At 37.8% G+C, this 21,012-nt stretch overlaps 1 protein-coding gene across 1 annotated transcript in view; it reads left to right on the top strand.

Annotated features, from left to right (window-relative positions):
- The window catches only part of cacna1ba (calcium channel, voltage-dependent, N type, alpha 1B subunit, a), a 162,922-nt gene that overhangs the window by 45,132 nt on the left and 96,778 nt on the right, over positions 1 to 21,012 (top strand). The window contains exons 6-13 of the mRNA XM_084729269.1: positions 7,368 to 7,448; positions 11,729 to 11,947; positions 13,989 to 14,101; positions 14,321 to 14,433; positions 15,470 to 15,601; positions 18,209 to 18,281; positions 18,367 to 18,484; positions 18,650 to 18,717. Of these exons, the coding sequence (XP_084585395.1) occupies positions 7,368 to 7,448; positions 11,729 to 11,947; positions 13,989 to 14,101; positions 14,321 to 14,433; positions 15,470 to 15,601; positions 18,209 to 18,281; positions 18,367 to 18,484; positions 18,650 to 18,717 (917 nt within the window). The remainder of the gene's footprint in view (positions 1 to 7,367; positions 7,449 to 11,728; positions 11,948 to 13,988; positions 14,102 to 14,320; positions 14,434 to 15,469; positions 15,602 to 18,208; positions 18,282 to 18,366; positions 18,485 to 18,649; positions 18,718 to 21,012) is intronic.

Raw genomic sequence — 21,012 nt, 5'->3', positions numbered from 1 at the left:
GAAATGTGCTCTTATAATCTTTCTTTTGAAATTGATTTTTTGGCCCTTTAAAGTTGTTTCCCAGATTTCTGTCAACTCCTCAACACGATTTAATGCTGATGATGACATTCAGCAAAACATTCAATCACCAGGAGTTTGGCCCATTTCAAGATTTTAAAGTATATATATATATATATATATATATATATATATATATATATATTAGAGAACATGTATGGCAATGCGAGTAGTTTTAATAGGCCAATATCTGCCAGTAATATCAGCCAACTGATCAGTCGGCTCTACAGTTGAGCACCATGTTAGAGGCTTAATGTTCACTAACAAGTGTAAACATACCTGAGATAAAACCATCTGTCTCTAGATCTAGAGACCAACAGTGGCACAAATTTGCAAATATTTCAGAGTTGACTTTTGCCCGACCAAGACACGATTCTGAGAATAAATGATTAAGCTCCTTCAAATAAATCACGTCACAGTAAAAAGATATCATCAACATCAAGTGAACATGACCTGCAGCTCCTTTGACTTAATAAAAAGAGGGTAAAAATACAACACTCAATATAGAGAGAAAGAGGAGAACTTGGTGTTTTACTGCTCGATTCAGGAGTTGAAACTGTATCACAGCCACAGCAGTGTCAACAGCTGTCTGTGGGTGAGACGTATGATATGAGTTGCAAACAGCTGTGCACTGTGCTTATTTGGTTCATCGTAATCTGATAGGAGGTGGGTCACCGAGTTGTAAGTTTAACATTTTTTGAGCTTTTGTTTAAAGCAGTTGGTTGTCTTTCTTCCTCTTCTCCTATTTCATTACTGCGTTACAACCAATGGAATGCTCTGCGTAGTCCACAGTCAGCTGAACGTTGCCAACATGTCCTCCCCATGCTCATAGTAAATTTGTGCGTCCCCTTGCTGATTTAACAGTGCAGCTCTACAGTGCTATTATTGGTCAAAACCTCCACAGGGTACTTCTAGGTTGCTTTCACACCTGTAGTTCAGTCCATGTTCAAAATAGCTCTTCACAAACACACCACAAGCTGTAAATATACCGTATTTTCAGGACTATAAGTCACACTTATTTCATAGTTTGGCTGGTCCTGCGACTTATACTCAGGTGCGACTTATATATATTTTCACCAAGGAGTAAACATTACCTACAGCAGCGAGAGGGCACTCTAGGCTTGTGACAACTACCGGTATCTGCTACTCCTGTACCACTGAAACTTAATTTAAACATTAACTTAAAGACAACTGAGAAAGACTGAACACAAATGCCCCCCAAAAGAAAATCATATTCTGCAGATTACAAGCAAGTAGTGAAATATGCAGCCGAAAACGGTAATCGAGCAGCAGAAAGAAAGTTTGGACTGAGTGAGAAACTTGTGAGGGACTGGTGAAAAGCGGAGGTTACTCTTACTGCAATGAAGAAAACAAAGAAAGCTAATCATGGGCTAAAAGCAAGATGGCCACAGCTGGAGGAACAAGTTCATAGATGGGTGCTTGAACAATGTGCTGCTGGGAGAGGTTTGTCAACAGTGCAGGTACGTCTCCATGCCCTGGTAGTTGCCAAGGCAACGAATATGAATGACTTTGTGGGAAGACCTTCTTGGTGTTACCGCTTCATGCAATGCAACCGCTTCTCTATCAGAGCACGGACAATCGTTAAAATAAATTTCCCAAAAAAATGCAACTTATAGTCCAGTGCGACTTATATATTTTTTTCTTCTTCATGATGCATTTTTTGACTGATGCAATTTATACTCCAGAGTAACTTATACTCCGAAAAATACGGTAATGTCAAAAGGACTGACTGTACTGACTGTACTTCAGTACTTCACTGACAAGACCGTCGGCTTGGAAGTGGACTGACACCTTCTTTTGTTGTTCAGTTGTTCAAATGTTAAATTTTTCCTTCTCAAAAAACATTTGTTTTTCTTAATCCAGCTCAAAAAGGCAGCCATTTTAAAAGTTAATCACTAAAGTTTGCTAAAGTTAATACTAGACCACATTTTAGACTGGACTTTAAAGTTTTGGTGCATCATAAATAAATTGAATCTAGATTTAGAGTAAAAACTAAATTGAAGTTTAAAGAGAGTTTAAAAGTTCATGACAGGCACTTTGATTGATTGATTGATTGATTGATTGATTGATTGATTGATTGATTGATTGATTGATTGATTGATTGATTTGATTTGATTTGTCACATCAGGAAAAAGCACAGGTAAGTGTCACTGTAAACCATATCACAGTACCAGAGAGCTGAAACAGGACCACCTAAATGGATCAGAGCCATCAGTAATTGTTGTGAAAGTTGTGAAAAGTGTTAGCATGCAACCACGATGAAAGTGAACAGGTGCCGACTGCCAGTAGGAATACTGGGGAAACTAGATAATTTGACAAATGAGAGCAAAATTAGAATAATTAGGTAATGATGTACAGCTGCAGAGGCAGGCAGGCAGGAGGGCTGATATGATGAGAGGATCAGCGACAGGAGACACCAAGAGCGTCTGGTGGACAGGTGAGGAATGACTGGCTTTGAAAAAAATGTACCAGGGTGGCAGAAAAGTGAGGAAAGGAAACAAAGAAAGAAAGAGACATGATGCAGTTGTTGAATGAGAGCTAACTTTTTCCCTCTGCACCGGCCTGTCGTCTGTTTTATCTGCCTCAGCTCAGTAGCAAGCATCTTTAACTCTGTTTGCTTTTATGCTAGCATTATGCTAGCAATCACTTTTTAGTTTGTACAGTGTGCTTATATCTGGCTTAACTTTACTCTCATTCTAGTTTTCCAGTTTGAATGCAGTGCTGGCAAAGCGGCTAACCATTTTGAATAATGCGGAAGCCTTTTTCAGGGAAGCCATTTTGACATGAAATAGTATAGAGAGGTGTTACCAATCGTATTAACTAAGGCTCCATTTGATCCAAGTTGCGGGGTGCTGGTATTGTGCGTGTTGGCTCGCCATCTGGACAATGTGTCCCTGCCTCTGCCTGCTGGTTTGTAATTTCTATACTGAGATAAGTTACATGGAATTTTATGACAGCGTTGATACCCTGGTTTGAAAAAAAATTTAGTTAAAAAGAAGCATTATACTCTACACTATGTGTTTTTATTTGATTGCTACATATGTAAAACAAATAGAGCCTTTTTCACAGCAGCCATTTTGACACAAATTAGTCGGCTACACACAGGTGTTACCAATGAGACTAATTTAGGTTCCCTTCCTGTGTGGCAGAGTCAGGGTGCTGCTGTTGTACCTGTTAGCTCAATGGCTCTGCTACTCTAAACTGAAGGGACCTTCATTAGTATCATTGGTAAGACCTGTCTTTACTTTGTTATTTCATATCACTGTGGCTGCAGTGAAAAAAGTCTATCAGATCTGCTAGATTCAACAGTAAAACTAGATTAAGATATTTATTTAATTTCAGTAGTACAGAGCCATGGTTCACATTCATGGTAACACCTGTGACTTTCCAGCTATGACCAATCAGAATACCTGCTATGATCAAGTCCTGTCCCTGTGAAGCTCAAGCTCACTCAGCTCCCATCAGCCCTCTTCACTTTAACATTAGTCCTTTCAATCACAGGTTTCTTTTAACAATTATTGCATTATACAGTGTACTTATACAGTATATTCCAGAGGTGGGAAGTACAAATACTTTGTTACTGTATTTAAGTAGATTTTTTTTTTCAGGTATCTGTGCTTTACTTGATTATTAATTTTTCTGATTTTTTTTTTTATTTTGTTCCCTACATTATAAAAAAAATATACTTTCTACTCCTTACATTTTCAAAACAAGCTTGTCACAGTTTTAATGCATTTGGGGGGAATTACTGTTTTGATTTTGCATCATTTTGCCACCTTCACCACATCAAGACCAATTTCAACCTAAATGATAACACGCACCATAAAAAAGACAGTTTCATGCATGTCAGACAAACTGAGATGAAAACATCATGAAAGACATAAGAAGACAAAAATGATGTAATAAGAAAAAGAAGTCATAACAAGACAAGATAGATGTAGCAATACAAAAATGAGGTAGAAGACATACAAAAAGGACCTAAAAGATGTAACCAGGCAAAAAAGACATGACAAGATGAAAAGACATAAAAGACATACCAAGACAAAAATGACATAAAAGACATAACCAGGCCATAAAGACGTAACAAGATGAAAAAGACGTAAAGGTCATAACAAGACAAAAATGACATAAAAGATGTAACATCAAAAACAACATAAAAGACATAACCAGGCGAAAAAGACAGCAACAAGATGAAATAGGTGTAATAAGACAGAAACGACATAAAAGACTTAGTCTAACAAGACATAAAAGATCTAACAAGAAACAAAAAAGAAAAGATCAAATAGACGCAAAAGACATACCAAGACAAAAATGACATAACAGATATAACAAGACAAAAATAGCGTAAAAGATGTAACCAGGTGAAAAAGAAAAAATAAAATGAAAAGGGTGTAACGAAGCAAAGAAGACAAGACAACAACAAGACACAACTGGATGAGAAAGATGTACTGGACATAGGAGACTCAACCATGGAGACAAGGTGAAGTTCAGTTATTTGGACAGCCAGAGTCAGTAGAAATGTCCTTCGGAGGACGACTTTTTACGTTTATACTCTGAGTACATTTCAGAATCTGTAATTTTTCACTTTTACTGCAGTAAAGAAGTTGAATCAGTACTTCTGCTTTCACCAGCAGTCTGTTCTTCTACTGGATTATAGAACGTGTGTACTTTTGCCACCTCTGCATATTCACACATACCTGTACTATGTGTCTATTACTAGATAATACAACAAACAAACAAATGTATATCAGTTTAAAAGCATTGTTAGACCTACCACCATCTGGCCTCCATCCTGACTGTGTAATCAGTATGTGGCTGATACAGATCATTTCCACTAGCATCCCCCTCTGAGGTGTGTGTGTGTGTGAGTGTGTGTGTGTGTGTGTGTGTGTGTGTGTGTGTGTGTGTGTGCTCACACGCACCAACTCTTCTCTTATCGAGGCCATACTGCCTCTCATCTGCAGCCTCACCCAGGGTAACAGTCACAGTGATTATGGGTGCCAGGGTGGAAGGCTAATGAGATTAGAATGAAGTACAGAGAGCGAGGCTCACCGGAGTTCAGAGGCAGCGTGGGAGTACGAGGGCCCTTCACGCAATTTTAAAGCTCCTCTCTTCTCTGTAGTTTCCATACTCTCACTCAGCTTTCAACAGCAGAACTGAACTGTGTGAAGTTATGAAACACAGTCAGCTGGGAGGAGCGTTTGTGTTAACACCTGGCATAATTTGGAGGTGTCTTTGCTGCTCCATAATGATATGGTTGTAACTAATTAGAATTTTCATTGTCTATCAATCCCATAATTATATTCTCAATTTGTTGTTTGGTCCATAAAATTGTCAGTAGTAACAAACAGGTTCCCAGAGCCTAAGTCGACATATTCAGATGTCTTGTTTTGTTGACCAACAATCCAAAATCAGCTTAATTCCATCGAAATTTAAGAAAACCAATAATGTGCATTTCAGAAGCTGTCATTTTTTTTTAACAATTAAGTACACTTTCTGTTGATCAGTTAATCATTTCAGCCCTAAATACTTGAACATCAGTTCCATCCATGGTTCTAATTTCTACAGCCCTACATTCAGAATCCCTGTGAGAATTTAAATAAGGTTCTTCTTGGTTGTTTATGGTCCATATACTGTATTTAACTATATCCAGTAGTGGAATATAACTAAGTACATTTACTCAAGTATTGTTCTGAAGTATGAATTTGAGGCCCTTGTACTTTACTTGACTATTTTCATTGCATGCTACTTGATATTTCTATGATAAAAATCTGAGGGAATTATTGTACTTTTTACTTTACTGTGACCATCTGACTTTACAAATCAAATTATCTCTGAATACAAAAGATGTGAAGATATTATAACATACCTTAAATTCAAAAAATGAATGAGCAGCCATGCAAATACGCAAAGACTTTCACAAATGTGAGGATTTGCTGCTTTTCTTTTTAATTATTACAAATTATTTGTAATAATTTAGAGTTTTGGGCTGTTGGTTGGATAAAACAAACTTTGTGAAGGTGTCACTTTAGGCTTTGGGTCATTGTCACAACTTTCTCACTATTTTCAAAGAAAATAATCAGCTGATGACTCCATGAAAATAATCGTTAGTCGCAGTCAGATCAGTTCCACTTCAACCAGCTACAACAATAAAATCCTGCTTTTATTTTAATTTAGTCACAGAGGACATTTTACTGCATTGCATACTTATGATGATTTAAGAACATTTAACTGACCATACTTTAGACTTGGGTGGTATCAAAGTAAAGCATAGAAGTTGCTATTTTTTATTGATGGAAAACAAAAATCTAAAATTAAATTAATTTCATTAATCACAACTGGGAACAGAAGAATTTTTTGGAAGAAGAAAAGAAATAATTGGCTTTTTGTTTCTGCTCTATAGCCTCGGTCCCCCTGCCAAATAATGAATTAAATATTACTAGGTATGGAATCATAAAAATATGCCACATATAACCTAATTTTGAAATGACTTCTTCCAACTATAGTCTATAGTCTGTAAATCATCTCCATTCAGTCAAATGAAGTGTTGGTGTCCACGGCAACAAGTGTCATCAGGTCCTCTAGCAAAAATCTATTGAATAAGGCCACTTGTTTCTTATATATTAATTTAAGCAGAAGAACTTAAATCCAGCAAGACTTGTCTAAGAAGGCTAATTTTATATTTAGCAGGACATTGTCAGCTAGACAATGACATATCGGCAGCTTTTAATCATGTTTTTTCACACAAATACCATCACATGCTGCACACTCTGGTGAAATATCAGGAAGGTATGAAGGTATGATAAAATAGATACCACCCAAGCCTACTATGCTAATATACATGTACTGAAGTAACATTTTTAATGTAGAAAATGTAGCACTTTTATTTAAATAAAACCTCTGAATACTTCTTCTACCACTGACTATATCAGAAGATAATAATAGTTTTTATTATAATAATAATATATATATATATATATATATATTTTTTTTTTTTTACACTTATTTCACCTTTGTAAAACATTTTGTTTTGCGAACTGGTGCAATTTAATCCAACAAGGAGGGATTAGTTTGACATGAATAACTGAATAATGCATGATACATAATGAAAAAGGTCAACTGGACAGATATAGCAACAAAAGAAACATAAGAAAATTGTGTGATAAACTGCAGAAATGATAAAAAAAAAGCTGACTTTATGAATAAAGGTTGCACAAACCAGACTGGGAAAAACTTATTAAAAATTTTATGACTTGTGTGATGTATTATTCTCTGTGTTGTATTTGCAGTGCTGAAAAGGACCAAGAAGAGTAAGAATGACCTCATCAACGCAGAGGAAGGCGAGGACCACTTCACTGACATCTCATCTGTTGGTGAGGACGATATCTGAGACACAATATCTGCATTTTACAAGTCTGCAAACTGTTCAGTTTACAAACTGCATTGGTACTGTATGTTGAAGACGACACACAAACCGCATGTTCACTCTGCAAGCAGCTGAGTCGATGCATTGCTCTGTTGTGACAGATCTTAACTGGCTTAAGATGGATTCTTAAGAGCATTTTGTCAAGTAAAATAGCCTAGCATCAAGACCTATATAGCCAACAATAAAAATATATTCTAATTTAGAGTTTTCGATCATCTCCATCCTTCACTTTCATACTAGAAAGAGAATATTTGTTCATTTTTGTTCCCAGGTTTAGCTGCTTGGCTGAAAGAGGCAACTGGAAAATTATTTCTTCCTTCTTGTTTTATTTGAACATTGTTCTGTTTTTCTGTTGTGCTGCGTCTGGCACTTCAGATCCAACAGCTATCATCCTGTTGGGTAGAAAATATTTAATTAATCCTGCAAGCACATAGATCCATTAATACTGCCTGCTGAGTTTCACATGAGTTTGCTGTAAAGATGCCAGACAAACTCTGTGTAAAAACAAATTCTCTCCCCACGTTTCCTGTCTCTCTCTACACTGACTTTCAAATAAAGGCAAAATGCCAAAACATAATTTAAAAAAATCATCATATTCCCTTAAAAAGAACATTTACTGAGATTTATGCATATCGGCTTGGGGCAGAAATACAATACTACATAAAGAGCCAAACTCATGACTTAACTTTGCAAGTGGTGACTTTAATATTTCAAAAGTTAACCCTACAGTGTAAATATTTTGGGGGGAATGGCATTTGTTAAGGTCAGGTTTATTTATAAAGTGCTTTAAACAAACATAAAAAGATTGTCTCAGGAAATAAGTATTGAAATACCTGCATAAATAAAGTGCACACATAGACATGCACACATTCATGCATGTAAATGTAGGATGCAAATCATGTCAACAGTCACTGCTGAGGAAGGCAAGGGAGTAAAAGTAAGTTTAAAGACATTTTTAAAGGAGTGAAGAGATTCTGCTGTTCTTATATTTTCAAGGAGATTATTCCAGAGTCTTGGTGCAGCTGCTGAGAAGGCACTGTCTCCTAAAAGTTTTCGATGAGATCGTGGGATGGTTAACAGCCCTTGATCTGTAGATCTTAAGGGCCTAGTTGTATTTTATGGGGATAAAAAGTTCTGTAAAGTAGCTTGGGCCGAGACCATGCAGGGCTTTAAACACTAACAGAAGAATCTTATAATCTTACCCGATACCGAATGGGGAACCAATGCAGAGATGCTAGCACAGACGTAATGTGTTCCTTTTTTTTTTTTACATCTGTATAAGGAGCCTGGCTGCGGCATGGAATAGAGCCCCGCTTCATACCAAAATACATGGAGTTGCAGTAGCCAAATCTTGGCATGCATAACTTTTTCTGTGTTTGGCGATCAGAGAGTCCCAATCTTGTATATAATTCTGACATAGAAGAAGCTACATTTGACAACTGATTTGACTTTATTAAATTTCAGATATTATTCCAGTGTTTTGTGCGTAAAATAAAAGGATGCTGAAGAAGCATAGGGGTTGGAACAGTATGATCTGTTGATTGTGTTTATTTAATTTGTTTATTTAATTAGAAAGTTGTTAGTCATTCATCCTTGAATATCATCCAGACATTCAACAATGGTAGCAGTCCCAATTTCTTCATATTATTTGTTTGTATTTGTTAATGTGTCATACTTGGGAAGTGTAGGCTGACTGAACTGAACAGACTCAGCCTACATCATCACTGATCCTTATTCATGTATGATTATGCTGAACTGTGTACTTGCAATGTGGATGAGAGGTGTGGACACATCAGTAGCTGTGCATTATATTTTCAACTTGTTGTATGAGTATTTAGCAGGTCACTCAAGCCAGACATCACCAAAGCTGAGCAGATTAAGAATACCATTCTTAGGCATCACATACATGTAAACCCTTCACCATCTATTGCATCCAGTAGTGGGAAGGTTATTTTTGAAATATAATAGGTTACAAACAACAAGGTTACTTTTTGATTACTCTTCTAACAAATGTTTGGACAATAAAGCTGAAGAGTCCTAAAACATTAAAGGAACAGTCCACCACAAAATCAAAAATACATATTTTTCCTCTGGCCTGTAGTGCTGTTTATCCTATTAGATAGTTTTGGTGTGAGAGTTTTGGACATATCAACCATAGAGATAGCTGCCTTCTTTCAACCAGTGTCTCTTTTCCAGAATTCATGACTCAAGATAATCCACAGACCTTGTTGTGAGCAGTTTCATGTAGGAACTACTTTCTTTCTAGGAGAAGGTCTGGTAGATTGTACAGCAGCAAGAAAGTAGTTCCGACAATATGAATTATCTTGAGTAACCGATGTCTGGAAAGAGACACTGATGTTAAGTCTTCTAAGTCCATTATACTGGAAAGAAGGCAGACTACAGCAGGTATCTCCAAAACTCACACCAAAACAATCTGGTTTGACAAATAGTACACAGAAATAACATGATGGGGCAGGATTATATTCTGTGACTGATTGTGGATGGAAATATGTAGATGTTTCCTCAGGTTTGAGGATGTTGACAGCATTTCCAACACTGGCAAACAAGAATTTTTTGGACATAATGTTAGAGCCCTTCTCTAATGTTGAATTTCCTGCACTGAAAGGCATTCTTGAATAAATGCCCAATGATTGAAGCCTGTCTAGACGTACAGACAGCTCCTTGTAAGCCATCCTATCCTCTGTGATGTTGCACGCAGGTTTGTCCCAACAGCTTTGCTGACCCTCACTCTCTGGAAATATGCCAGAAGAATGCAATGCAACAGAATGAATGTTAGATTCTATATATAAGCCTCATATTGGAAAAAATATATATGGCCTATATTCAGACCATTTGTAATCACCAACATTTTGAAAACTAACTGTAATTCAGTCACATTTTTTTCTCAGTAACTGTAACAGTTGCATTTTTTGTAATGTAATTATATAATGCTGTTACATGTAACTGTTAACTACCCAACACTGATGGTATCTGTCTGGTTCTGACCCTGTGTAACTGATTTCTAAAGTCTGTTATTATTTATGAATGACTTGCATGGCTTCTGCCCCTCAATACGACAGCTGTACCTGCATGCTGAGATAGATAGATAGATAGATAGATAGATAGATAGATAGATAGATAGATAGATAGATAGATAGCTAGATAGATAGATAGATAGATAGATAGATAGATAGATAGATAGATAGATAGATAGATTTTTTTGGCCTAACATCTTATTTTATTTGTTACTTTATTATGACACTAACTTGATGAGCAGGAGCAGCTACTTTACTTCAGAAAGTGTTTCATTTCCTCCTTTTCTAAGCAGAATAGCAACGATTCTGCTGAAAAAAACTCAGACAGACAGAGTGACGTGATGTGCATTGTGTTTGGAAATATGACTCATTATATACAGTCTCTAGAAGTGTATGATTTAACTTTTCCCATGGTCTAGTGTTTAAAAAAGTTGAACAAAAATCACAATAAATTGTAGGATTGAATCACAGTACTTAAGAATCGCAACACATATTGAATCAGCACCCAAGTATTGTGATAGCGTGGAATCAGGAGATAAGTGTATCGTCTTGGCCCTAATAGATAGATGGATGGAAGGATGAAGAGATGGATAGAATGAATGAAACATAGTGTGGGTCTTCAGGTGGTACAGTATGAGTCAGATGTCTGGATTAAAATAGATCAGGAAATGATGAGCCCACTAGTCTTCCTGTGCTAGTAATGAAATTCTAATAGAACAATTTTTCTCCTTCCCTTTTGCGTCCAGTCCCACTTGACATTTGAGCTTAATTTAAGTTACAGAAGGTTTAATATAGTACAGGCTAAATGGGGGTAGGGAGGGGAGTGGTGAAGACCACGGCACTGTGATGTCAAAGAGCTGAGGTCTTCACTTCGGTTACATCACAGTCAAAGCTCGTCAGAATATGAAAAAGCTTCTGCTGAGAACGTACAAGTTAATTAGATCACATTTAGTCTATTTGTCCTTGTGGTTCTTCCTGTCTTTCTTACTGTGCCTGTAGCTGGATTGTACTAGAAAGTGCCAGCTTCGAGCTGACAAGTACATCGCTCTGCCGTGAAATCATTTCATCGTGTCTTGGTGTAAAACAAGGCTCCAAACAGTTCAAAAGTACTCCGCTCAAACACAGTCTTGAAGACAACCACTGTTTTAGACTCAGTAACTTTATTGCCGTTCCGTATGTTTTGTTCCAACTGCCCCCCCAGGGTCACCGTTCGCCCGGGCCAGCGTGAAGAGCAAGAACGAGAGCTCGTCCTACTTCAGGAGGAAAGAGAAGAGGATTCGCTTCACCATCCGCCGTCTGGTCAAGTCCCAGAGCTTCTACTGGACTGTGCTGTGTCTGGTTGGCCTCAACACGTTGTGTGTGGCCATAGTACACTATGACCAGCCTGACTGGCTCACCTATGCACTATGTGAGTACCAGCAGTTGTCATGTAAACCAAAATGCCTATATTGTATTGCTACTTATTGCACCAATATTATTTTATTTGACTGTTTATACATTTAATGAAATATTCCCAAAAAATGAATTTAGTTTCACTCAGTGGCCTCAAGCCCTGAAATGCTTTAACTTCATCAAGATTTTAAAAGTTGAACTCATGATAAATGAAACACACTCTTGTTTAATTAAAAAAAAACTAGGAACGAGGATTTACCACACAGCCTTGTTTGAGTTTGACTTCTCTCTACTGGTGCTACTGTTGCATACAATAACCTTTCAGTGTTCATCATTATCCTGGAATTTGCACATGTGACCACAGTGGCCCCTGTTCAGCAGAAGTTACATAGTCTTGCTTCAAAGTTGGCCACTCAAATACTGCACCTCCTGCCTCCTTCACAAACTTTGACTATGATAATAATAACTGGTATTTTAAGAGCACTGCAATAAATTCCGGACAACTTTAATCGCTAATTGCCTAATTAGTTTTGACCGTTATAATGCCTAATTTAAATTACTAACAAGAAATGGGAAATTTGTAAGATTATCATGATATCCAGTTACTGATGACCGAATAATAGTATATGAACAAAGAATTGTGTTTTAATCAGAGATTTATAAGATTGTTTAAGTGTAGTTGTAAAGTGGAACCTCTGATCATCTCTTTAGATCAGGGTTTGTCAAAGTTTTGCCAGTTTAGGGAACCAGCGCTGAAAAACCTTTGAAGGATTGGTGATTGGTCTCAGTGGCATTTAACATTAAATTTCATACCTGTTTGCAGACAAGGCAGATCACTTTATCTGTCCCCCGAGATCCAACGAAGTAAGAGTTGATCCATTTTTCGTGAAACCTCTTTTTTTCCTCAGCCATACAGCATTTTTTCCCTGTGGCCTTTCCATCTCACTTCCGCAATAGACACCCGAGTTGTCCACCAAATCGCTAACTTTAGCTAACAGTACTAGCATAAGTGACAGAATGTAATTCCTGTGACACTCACAAGGTGCCACTAGTTGCCAAACAACCAGTTTTCTAGAAGTTGTCATTCCTAAACTGACAGACACTTGTTAGGAGAGTAGTGTATTAGTCAGGTGGTGTATTGAATGTCGGCTACTGAAAGTGAAAGTATTGATGATGATGATGCATGTATTTCATGTCACATTCAGGGGCCACACAATGTGTCTCTGAGGGCTGCCATTGGACCGCAGGCTGCAGTTTGAGAACCCCTGGTTCAGAACCTGATGCATGTTTGCATTTTTTCTTCTTTACAACCTATTTTAAAAAATTAAGGTTCTGTGTGTCTTTTTGTCCAAACACATAAAAAATGTCATGAATAACAAATTAAAGTTGAAGATTGATTTCTGTTGTGGTCCCAGATGTAAATATAGTAAAGATGCAGGAATCCAGATGCCCAGGTGACATCATACTACCTACAAACCAATTCATACATAAATCATCATCATTAAAATCACTCAGAGCAAAACAATAAAAAATAAACAAATTGATAAATAAATGCATTTTTAAAAAATTGCTAGTTACTTTAAATGTTGTGTGCAGAGGCAAGTAAATCCAGTTCCTGGCACCACAAAAAGGTAAAAGACTAGACCCCCAGGTTGGTATTAAATCTCAGTAAGCATAAGTCCACAGGAGCTTTGAGGTTCCAAAGAACTGGATCCTTTTCTACTCAGCTCAGACAGATAAAAACCCTGTGGTATCCTGCTTTAAATCAAGATGAGAACGGGGACAAACTGCAGAAACACATGTGCAAACATCCATCCCACAAGCACTATTGTACATTTCACAAACACACATGTGAGCAAACATACAGCTTGCACACTCCATCAGGGGAATATACAGCAGTTATTTCCTCAAACAATAGACTCTTTCTGTGTCTTATTTGCTGTGGGCACAGCTGAACAGGCAGCAGTAGCCCAGCTCTATTGAATTGTGGAAATCAGCAGGGAGGCCTTTTTAACCCGGGGCATTGATCTGTGTGTTTTCTTCTTGTCCCTGGACAGACCTGGCTGAGTTTGTATTCCTGGGCCTCTTTCTGGCAGAGATGTCCATGAAAATGTACGGGCTCGGACCCCAGAACTACTTCCACTCCTCATTCAACTGCTTTGACTTTGGGGTGAGTCGTCCTGTTCAGCTGGGAGTTCAATCAATCCACACCGGGTGTGAGCATGTGTGGGCTAATTCAAATGATTCAGGACTGACGTCTCAGGGAAAATGTGTGTTTGATTATCGCCAGGATAGCAAAACGATTACTTTACTGATGAACTGATTGTTTAATGAGTATTTGGAAATAAAAGCTGTGGAGGCCTGCTACATAATCAGACTGTGTTCACAGGTGATTATTGGCAGCATTTTTGAAGTGATCTGGGCTGCCATCAAACCTGGAGCCTCATTTGGGATCAGCGTCCTGCGAGCTCTGAGACTGCTCAGGATCTTCAAAGTCACCAAGTGAGTCATCAGCAGTGGTGGAAAGAACATTTACTCAATTAGTCTACTGAAACCAAATGAAAACAAAATGATCAGCATATAGACAAAATACACATACTGTGATTTGCTACAATATTTGTTTTGTCTTACTATTACGATAAAGATGTGTACAGCATCTGTCCAAGACTACCCTTCGTGGACAATAAAGTATATCGTATTGTATCGTATCGTATCATATGCAACTTTATGCTACTACTATATATTCCAGAAGAAAATACTAAATACTACTTTAGTACTTAAAGGGACAGTTCACCCCAAAAGCAAAAATACTTATTTTCCCCTTCTCTGTAGTGCTTTTCATTCATAGATTTTAGAGATGTCTGCCGTCTCTCCAATATAAAGGAACTGGTGGTGCTCAAAGCACCAAAAACATACATTTTAGAAATTCTAAATTATTGTCTCTTTCCAAAAATCATCACCCAGTTACTCAAGATAATTCACAGACCTTGTTGTGAGCAGTCTCATGTAGGAACTACTTTCTTTCTATCAGAAACTAAGTAGTTCCAGTAGAGTCTAGTAGTAGATTTTACTGCTGAAAGAAAGTAGTTTGTACATTAAACTGCTCACAACAAGGTGTATTTTGAGCAATTGTGGAAAAAGGCATTGCTGTTGAGTTTTTCAAATGTATTGTTTTGGTACAGAAGTAGTGCCATCTTGTTCCATTATATTGCAGAAAAGGTAGACATCTCTATGGCTGATATCTCCAAAACTCAGCAACTCACACCAAAACAGGATAGATGGATAAATAACACAAAATATGTGTTTTTGATTTTTGGGTGAACTATCCCTTTGAATAAAATGAATTCAGGAATTTATCTTGCAATGGAGTATTTTTAGACCATGGTATCTTTACTTTTACTTAAACAAAGACATTAGAAAGTCTTTGTGCTTGATCTTGATCATAATGAATCTCATACATTCGTGTGTGTGTGTGTGTGTGTGTGTGTGTGTGTGTGTGTGTGTGTGTGTGTGTGTGTGTGTGTGTGTGTGTGTGTAGGTACTGGAACTCGTTGAGGAATCTGGTGGTATCCCTGCTCAACTCCATGAAATCAATCATCAGCCTGCTGTTCCTCCTCTTCCTCTTCATCGTGGTCTTCGCTCTGTTGGGCATGCAGCTGTTTGGTGGCCAGTGAGTCATTTGTATCTGCTACTGCTGCCTGTTGTGAGGAAATAAAACACAAATACTGACAAGATCGGTGGCTCCCGAGGTGGGGTACAGTGAGCACCGGGGTTTCTTGAGGGAGTTTCAGTGATTTTTAAAGTTTTTTAAAGTGGTTGTGGTTGTATTGTCATGTATTACCAGATAACAGTCAACAAGCCACTACTTTGGAGAAGCAGCAGGAGTTCTGGTGCAGGAATCTAAGCAATATACTGCTGTGAACAGCGTCAGCAGCAACACGTTTTCAGGCCACCTCACCTAATAATGTCAGTATCAGTTTAAGCCAAATCTTGTTCTCTCCAAAGCAGCCAGACTCATTTGGCAAAAACAGTTATTTTGGGCCCGCACTACGAGGCAGAATTTGTCATTAGCGAGGTAACTTCCACGATTAACTCAGGGTTTTCAGTCCTACGATGGTGGTTCACCTCTAACTGGGGTACATTGCTGTGGTAGCTTATGCCGAACTGCTAACCTGCTCGAGAGCAGTTTATGTTCGAGATAAGAGATCAACTCAGATAAAAGTACCGCCTGCTGACTGATTAGTTCTCTTGGAAAATATATTCAATGGTGCTGGGCATCACCAACATCCCGTGGAGCTTGATGCACAGATCATGAGAGGGAGGAGGGAAAAGTGTTATTTTGCTGTGCTTTGATTAACTGATTTCATCCTACAGCAGAGACTGATTGAAGCATTAAAGCCTTGTACAAGTCCATTTTATACTGCCATCTGACTGACTGATGCATTATCCTAAATGCATGTATTCATATAAAGAATAGAGGGAAATATACCATTTCATGTTTTTGATCATGTGTCTGCAGATCACATTACAAATTATCACTTGTATTAGAGTATATATTTTTCTCCCAAATCAGCTTGACAGTTCCAAGTGCAGCTGAAAGATTTAAGTTAAAACGATCTCACACATCAGAAGAATACATCTAAGCAACACATTAATTTAATTAATGAATAAGAGTGATTATAATCACATGTACTCATGCTCTAATGAAGGAGCATTTCTTCAGCTCTGAGGACTATTAATTTAGGCCTTGAACTGTTTTAATTTGTGATTAATCCTGTGTGTTATATATTTTTAGTGTGAGTGAGTATCCTGAAAAGCGCTCTATATAATACATGTTATCATTATTATTATTCATACAGTTGGTGATCTTTTTTTTTTCTGCCAGCTGTTCTTCTTGCATCTGTCAGGTGCAGCTGTGTTACTTTCAGTCTGGGTTATGATGGTTATAATGTTTCTGATAACCTACTTCTTCATTATTTGTCTGACATTATATTTTGCTTCTCGCTTATAAAATATACCAGTCTGCTGCTGGTTGACTTGTTCATGTTGGGATTGATCAGATGCTTCACATCCCGCCCCATTTATGTGGAAGTGCTCATGTGTAGATTGAGGAACCCTGGTTTGACTCACTCAGCTGATAACCAGCTTCATGTGACCACTTATCCTTGTCTGATAATCCATTTATTATACGCCTGAATACACTGCGCTCATAAATATTTAAAGAATAGTGTTATGTGAAGAATATGTGTCATATAAACATGCCTAAGAATGACTCAGCTATAAGTCAGCTGGGCAAGTAGAGTCCCACTGCCCCCTCAAACATCCCTGCTTTCCCATTAATAAACTCCTAATAGGCTTGACTTTTCTCCATTGTTGCTTTTTATTTTTGTAGTTGCATTTTTTATTTTATTTACATAAAACTATTATTTTTTTATCTAATTAGCTCCTTCTGTTATTATTATTATTATTATTAAAATCTTTCCTAGTAATCTTTTTCCCTTAACAGTAGTTGTGCTCACTTAAACTGTGACATGTAGGTGAAAAAAACTGCATAAAAGATTTTTTAAAAATGAAAACTGTCAGACCATTATTTCAATTATGTGTAGACTTAAACATATTGTGAAAAGTGTCTATAAATGATCTGGAAATTGACTAAAAACAAAGGAATAAGTAAGAGCAAGTATTTTCTCATTAATTTTATAATAAATGGATGACATGATTCAGATGCTATCTTTAGCCCTTTGCACTGAGATAATGGGACATATGCGTACTGTAATTCAGTAGTCATGTGTTAAAATATAACAGGGAAAAAACTCCCAACAGAGTTAGAAGAAACTAAAAACACATTTCACAGGCTTCTAAAATAAATCCAGGTTTCCCTTTCTACTTTCTGTTGTTGTCTTTTAATGAGATCCAGACTAAAAAAAAGGCTCTCATGGTTTCTGAGAAGGCACAAGACAAATTCTGCTGGCATTCCGACCTCCTCTGTCTGCATCCCTCAGATTGGGGGGGAGATGTAATTAGGTCCCAGCAGACAGACAGAGATACAAAATGTCAGCATTAGCACAACTCATCCATTTGAGAAGAATAAACACTCAGAGATCAGCCATAAGGTCGCACAGAGCAGGCACTCAGACGACTCAAATGTAATAGGCATATATTGTGCTGGAATAATGTGCAGCGGCCTAATGGAGACAATGAGCTGCTCCGTCCTCCAGTAGGTGGAGGACTGACTGTGACGGAGCTCCATCACATTCTGTTTGTTTTGTCCCTGCAGGTTTAATTTCGAAGACGAAACACCGACAACTAACTTTGACACATTCCCGGCAGCGATTCTCACCGTCTTCCAGGTAAAGGTCATCTCCATCATGCTGCTTCCTCTCCATTCATACTGCTGAACTGGACCCAGAAACCTTCCTGTGTCTTCTCCCGCAGATCCTAACTGGGGAGGACTGGAACGCGGTCATGTACCACGGGATCAAATCACAGGGGGGCGTTCACGGTGGAATGTTCTCCTCCATTTATTTCATCGTTCTCACTCTATTTGGAAACTGTATCCTGCCCGATTGATTCAATTCGATTTACCTTTGTGGCTGTCAGGCAGCCGTACAGCACTCTGAAAGAATTTATCACTGATTTGAAGAACAGCTGCGACTGTAAATATTGATTCTGTGTTCATCAATCATTTGATCTTTTTCCTGAGACCACAAATAACCAGACACGCTCCTCAACGTGTTCTTGGCCATCGCTGTCGATAACCTCGCAAATGCCCAGGAGCTTACTAAGGTACAGTATTTCTTTACAGCCTGAGATATGCCGGCTTTATGGCAGTTTACAGTAGGAGAGAGAAGCAGTGCCATCAATAAAAGTAAATTAAATGCAAATTGCCCTTTATCCCCTCTTTTACAAGACAGTGACTATTCAGAGAATATGAGGGTACCTTGGTTTACTGGTTTCATAACACTGTCTGCTGTGGAGGAGCATGACTGATGTAACTCCAGAGACCTCATTATAGAAAATCTCCTATCTCATCTTAGGATGACATTTAGAATTTTTGGTATTACAGAATAATGTTTCTTAACCGCATTTATGAAAAGATGGATAGGAATTTAGCTTTTACAAAACTGTCATAACAGAAGAATTTCCTCAGTTAGGAATCCTGAGTTAGGTTGGCATAGACCCTGTCCTAAATTTATAATAACTGCCAAAAATGGCAGCACCACTGTTGTTAGGTCAGTGTCAGTGAAGATGGATTTAATTACAGAAGTTAGAAGTGTTCAGTTGTTTACCCTTGGCCAATAATTGGAAAGTGAACTTTCCAAAAAGGTTGCATTTCCTCTCTTACATCAACAATATTAAAGGGGCAGTTTACCTCAAAATCAAAAAATATATTTTTAGAGTAACAGTATATTTAATTTACAGAAATAATACATGATTTTAAATGCTTGTATTTACTATTTTTAAATAAACCTTCTAACATTTTAAGGGGAGGTTCACTCCAAAGTCAAAAATACATATTTTCCCCTGGTCTGTGGTGTTTTTTATCCATCTAGATCATTTTGGTGTGAGTTGCAGAGTTTTGGAGATATCAGCTGTAGAGATGTCTGCCTTCCCTCCAATATAATGAGACTAAATGGCACAGTGAATGGTGACCAGTTTTCAAACATAAAAACAACAGAATAAAAACATAAAATGCCTCCATACTGCTCGTCTGGTGTAATCCAAGTCTTGTAAAGCCCCAGCATGCCAGGTTGACTAAAAAAATGTTATTTATACCATGTTTTTAGCCTGAACTTGGATTACGCCAGACAAGCAGTATGGAGGCATTTCGCAACTGGTCACTGTTCACTTCCATTGTTTGGGAGATTCTGCAACACTGTTTTCCTGTGAAACTCCAGCAGTGTTTTGTGGACTTACAAAATTAACCCAAACCCTCAGTTGGCATGAGGGTGAGTAGATAATGACTGAACTGAAGTGTTTGTTAACTAGTTCCAATAGAGTCTATTGCAGACAGAAAGTAGTTTGTACTCGAAACTGTTCACAACCAGGTCTGTGGATTATCTTGCGCAACCGGGTCATGATTTCTGGCAAGAGACACTGGTTTTGAGTTATAAATGTGTTATTTTGGCACTTTGAGCACCACAGTATGAGTGCCTTCTAGCTTCATTGTACTGGAGAGAAGCCATAAATCTCTATGGCTAATATCTCCAAAACTAGGAAACTCACCTGAACGGTACCTTTAATGCCTCTGACTTATCCAAGCTAAAATTGAACAGAACATTTTTTCTTGTCCGTTATTGCAAGTTAGTAAGCAAGTGAAGTTGGACAGCTGTTGTTAAGGATACATGCAGTCACATGTATGTTCTAAACAGATACATGACAGGACAAGTGCCAACTGGAGAATCGAGTTTGCAGTTCTAGTTTGGATTTTGTAAATTAAGATAAGAGATTTGGTCTGAGATGGGATAGAACACAGCCATGAGTTTAGAAATGATTTCTGTAACTGTAAGGTTTCTTTTCTTTGAAACATGAGTTAAGACCAGCAGTTATGATTTTTTGCTGTAATGAGGCCTCCTGGTCAGTAAGTCATCATAAAGAACTGCCAAGTTCGTTTGCAGCAGTTAATAGCTCACCACTGAAGAAGAACTATTATCAACTGTCAACATGTCTTATCCAGTTGTAAATCCTAACAAGACAGTGCTAATCTTATTCATAAAGAAGAAAGGATCAACAAACCAAAAATGACTCTGGCTCCTAAAATAATTAGGTCTCAAATAATAGCCTTGGCCAGCAGAAACAAATAACAGCTGCTGGCTGGTAAAGGCTGGGTAAGAAAACAAATCTGTACTGTAGTCTGTACTGTGATAGCTCACAGTTATTCTGTGTATCAGTGCGTCAGCAGAGTCATTTCACACTCACCACTCTGCTGCTCTTAGTTTCTCTTCTCTAACAGTTGACAGACTGTTTTCATTCTCTGATTATACTCAGTTGTTATCACTTTCACCTTAAAGACTACCAGGAAAGGGAGGGATCATGCCCACTGAACTGCTTGAAGACTTTTGATTTGAAACATCTGTGTGG

This window comes from Lutjanus erythropterus, chromosome 10, assembly GCF_056507025.1.
Source record: "Lutjanus erythropterus isolate fLutEry1 chromosome 10, fLutEry1.hap2, whole genome shotgun sequence".
Taxonomy (NCBI): domain Eukaryota; kingdom Metazoa; phylum Chordata; class Actinopteri; order Lutjaniformes; family Lutjanidae; genus Lutjanus; species Lutjanus erythropterus.
This window is presented reverse-complemented; position numbering and strand designations above follow the sequence as displayed.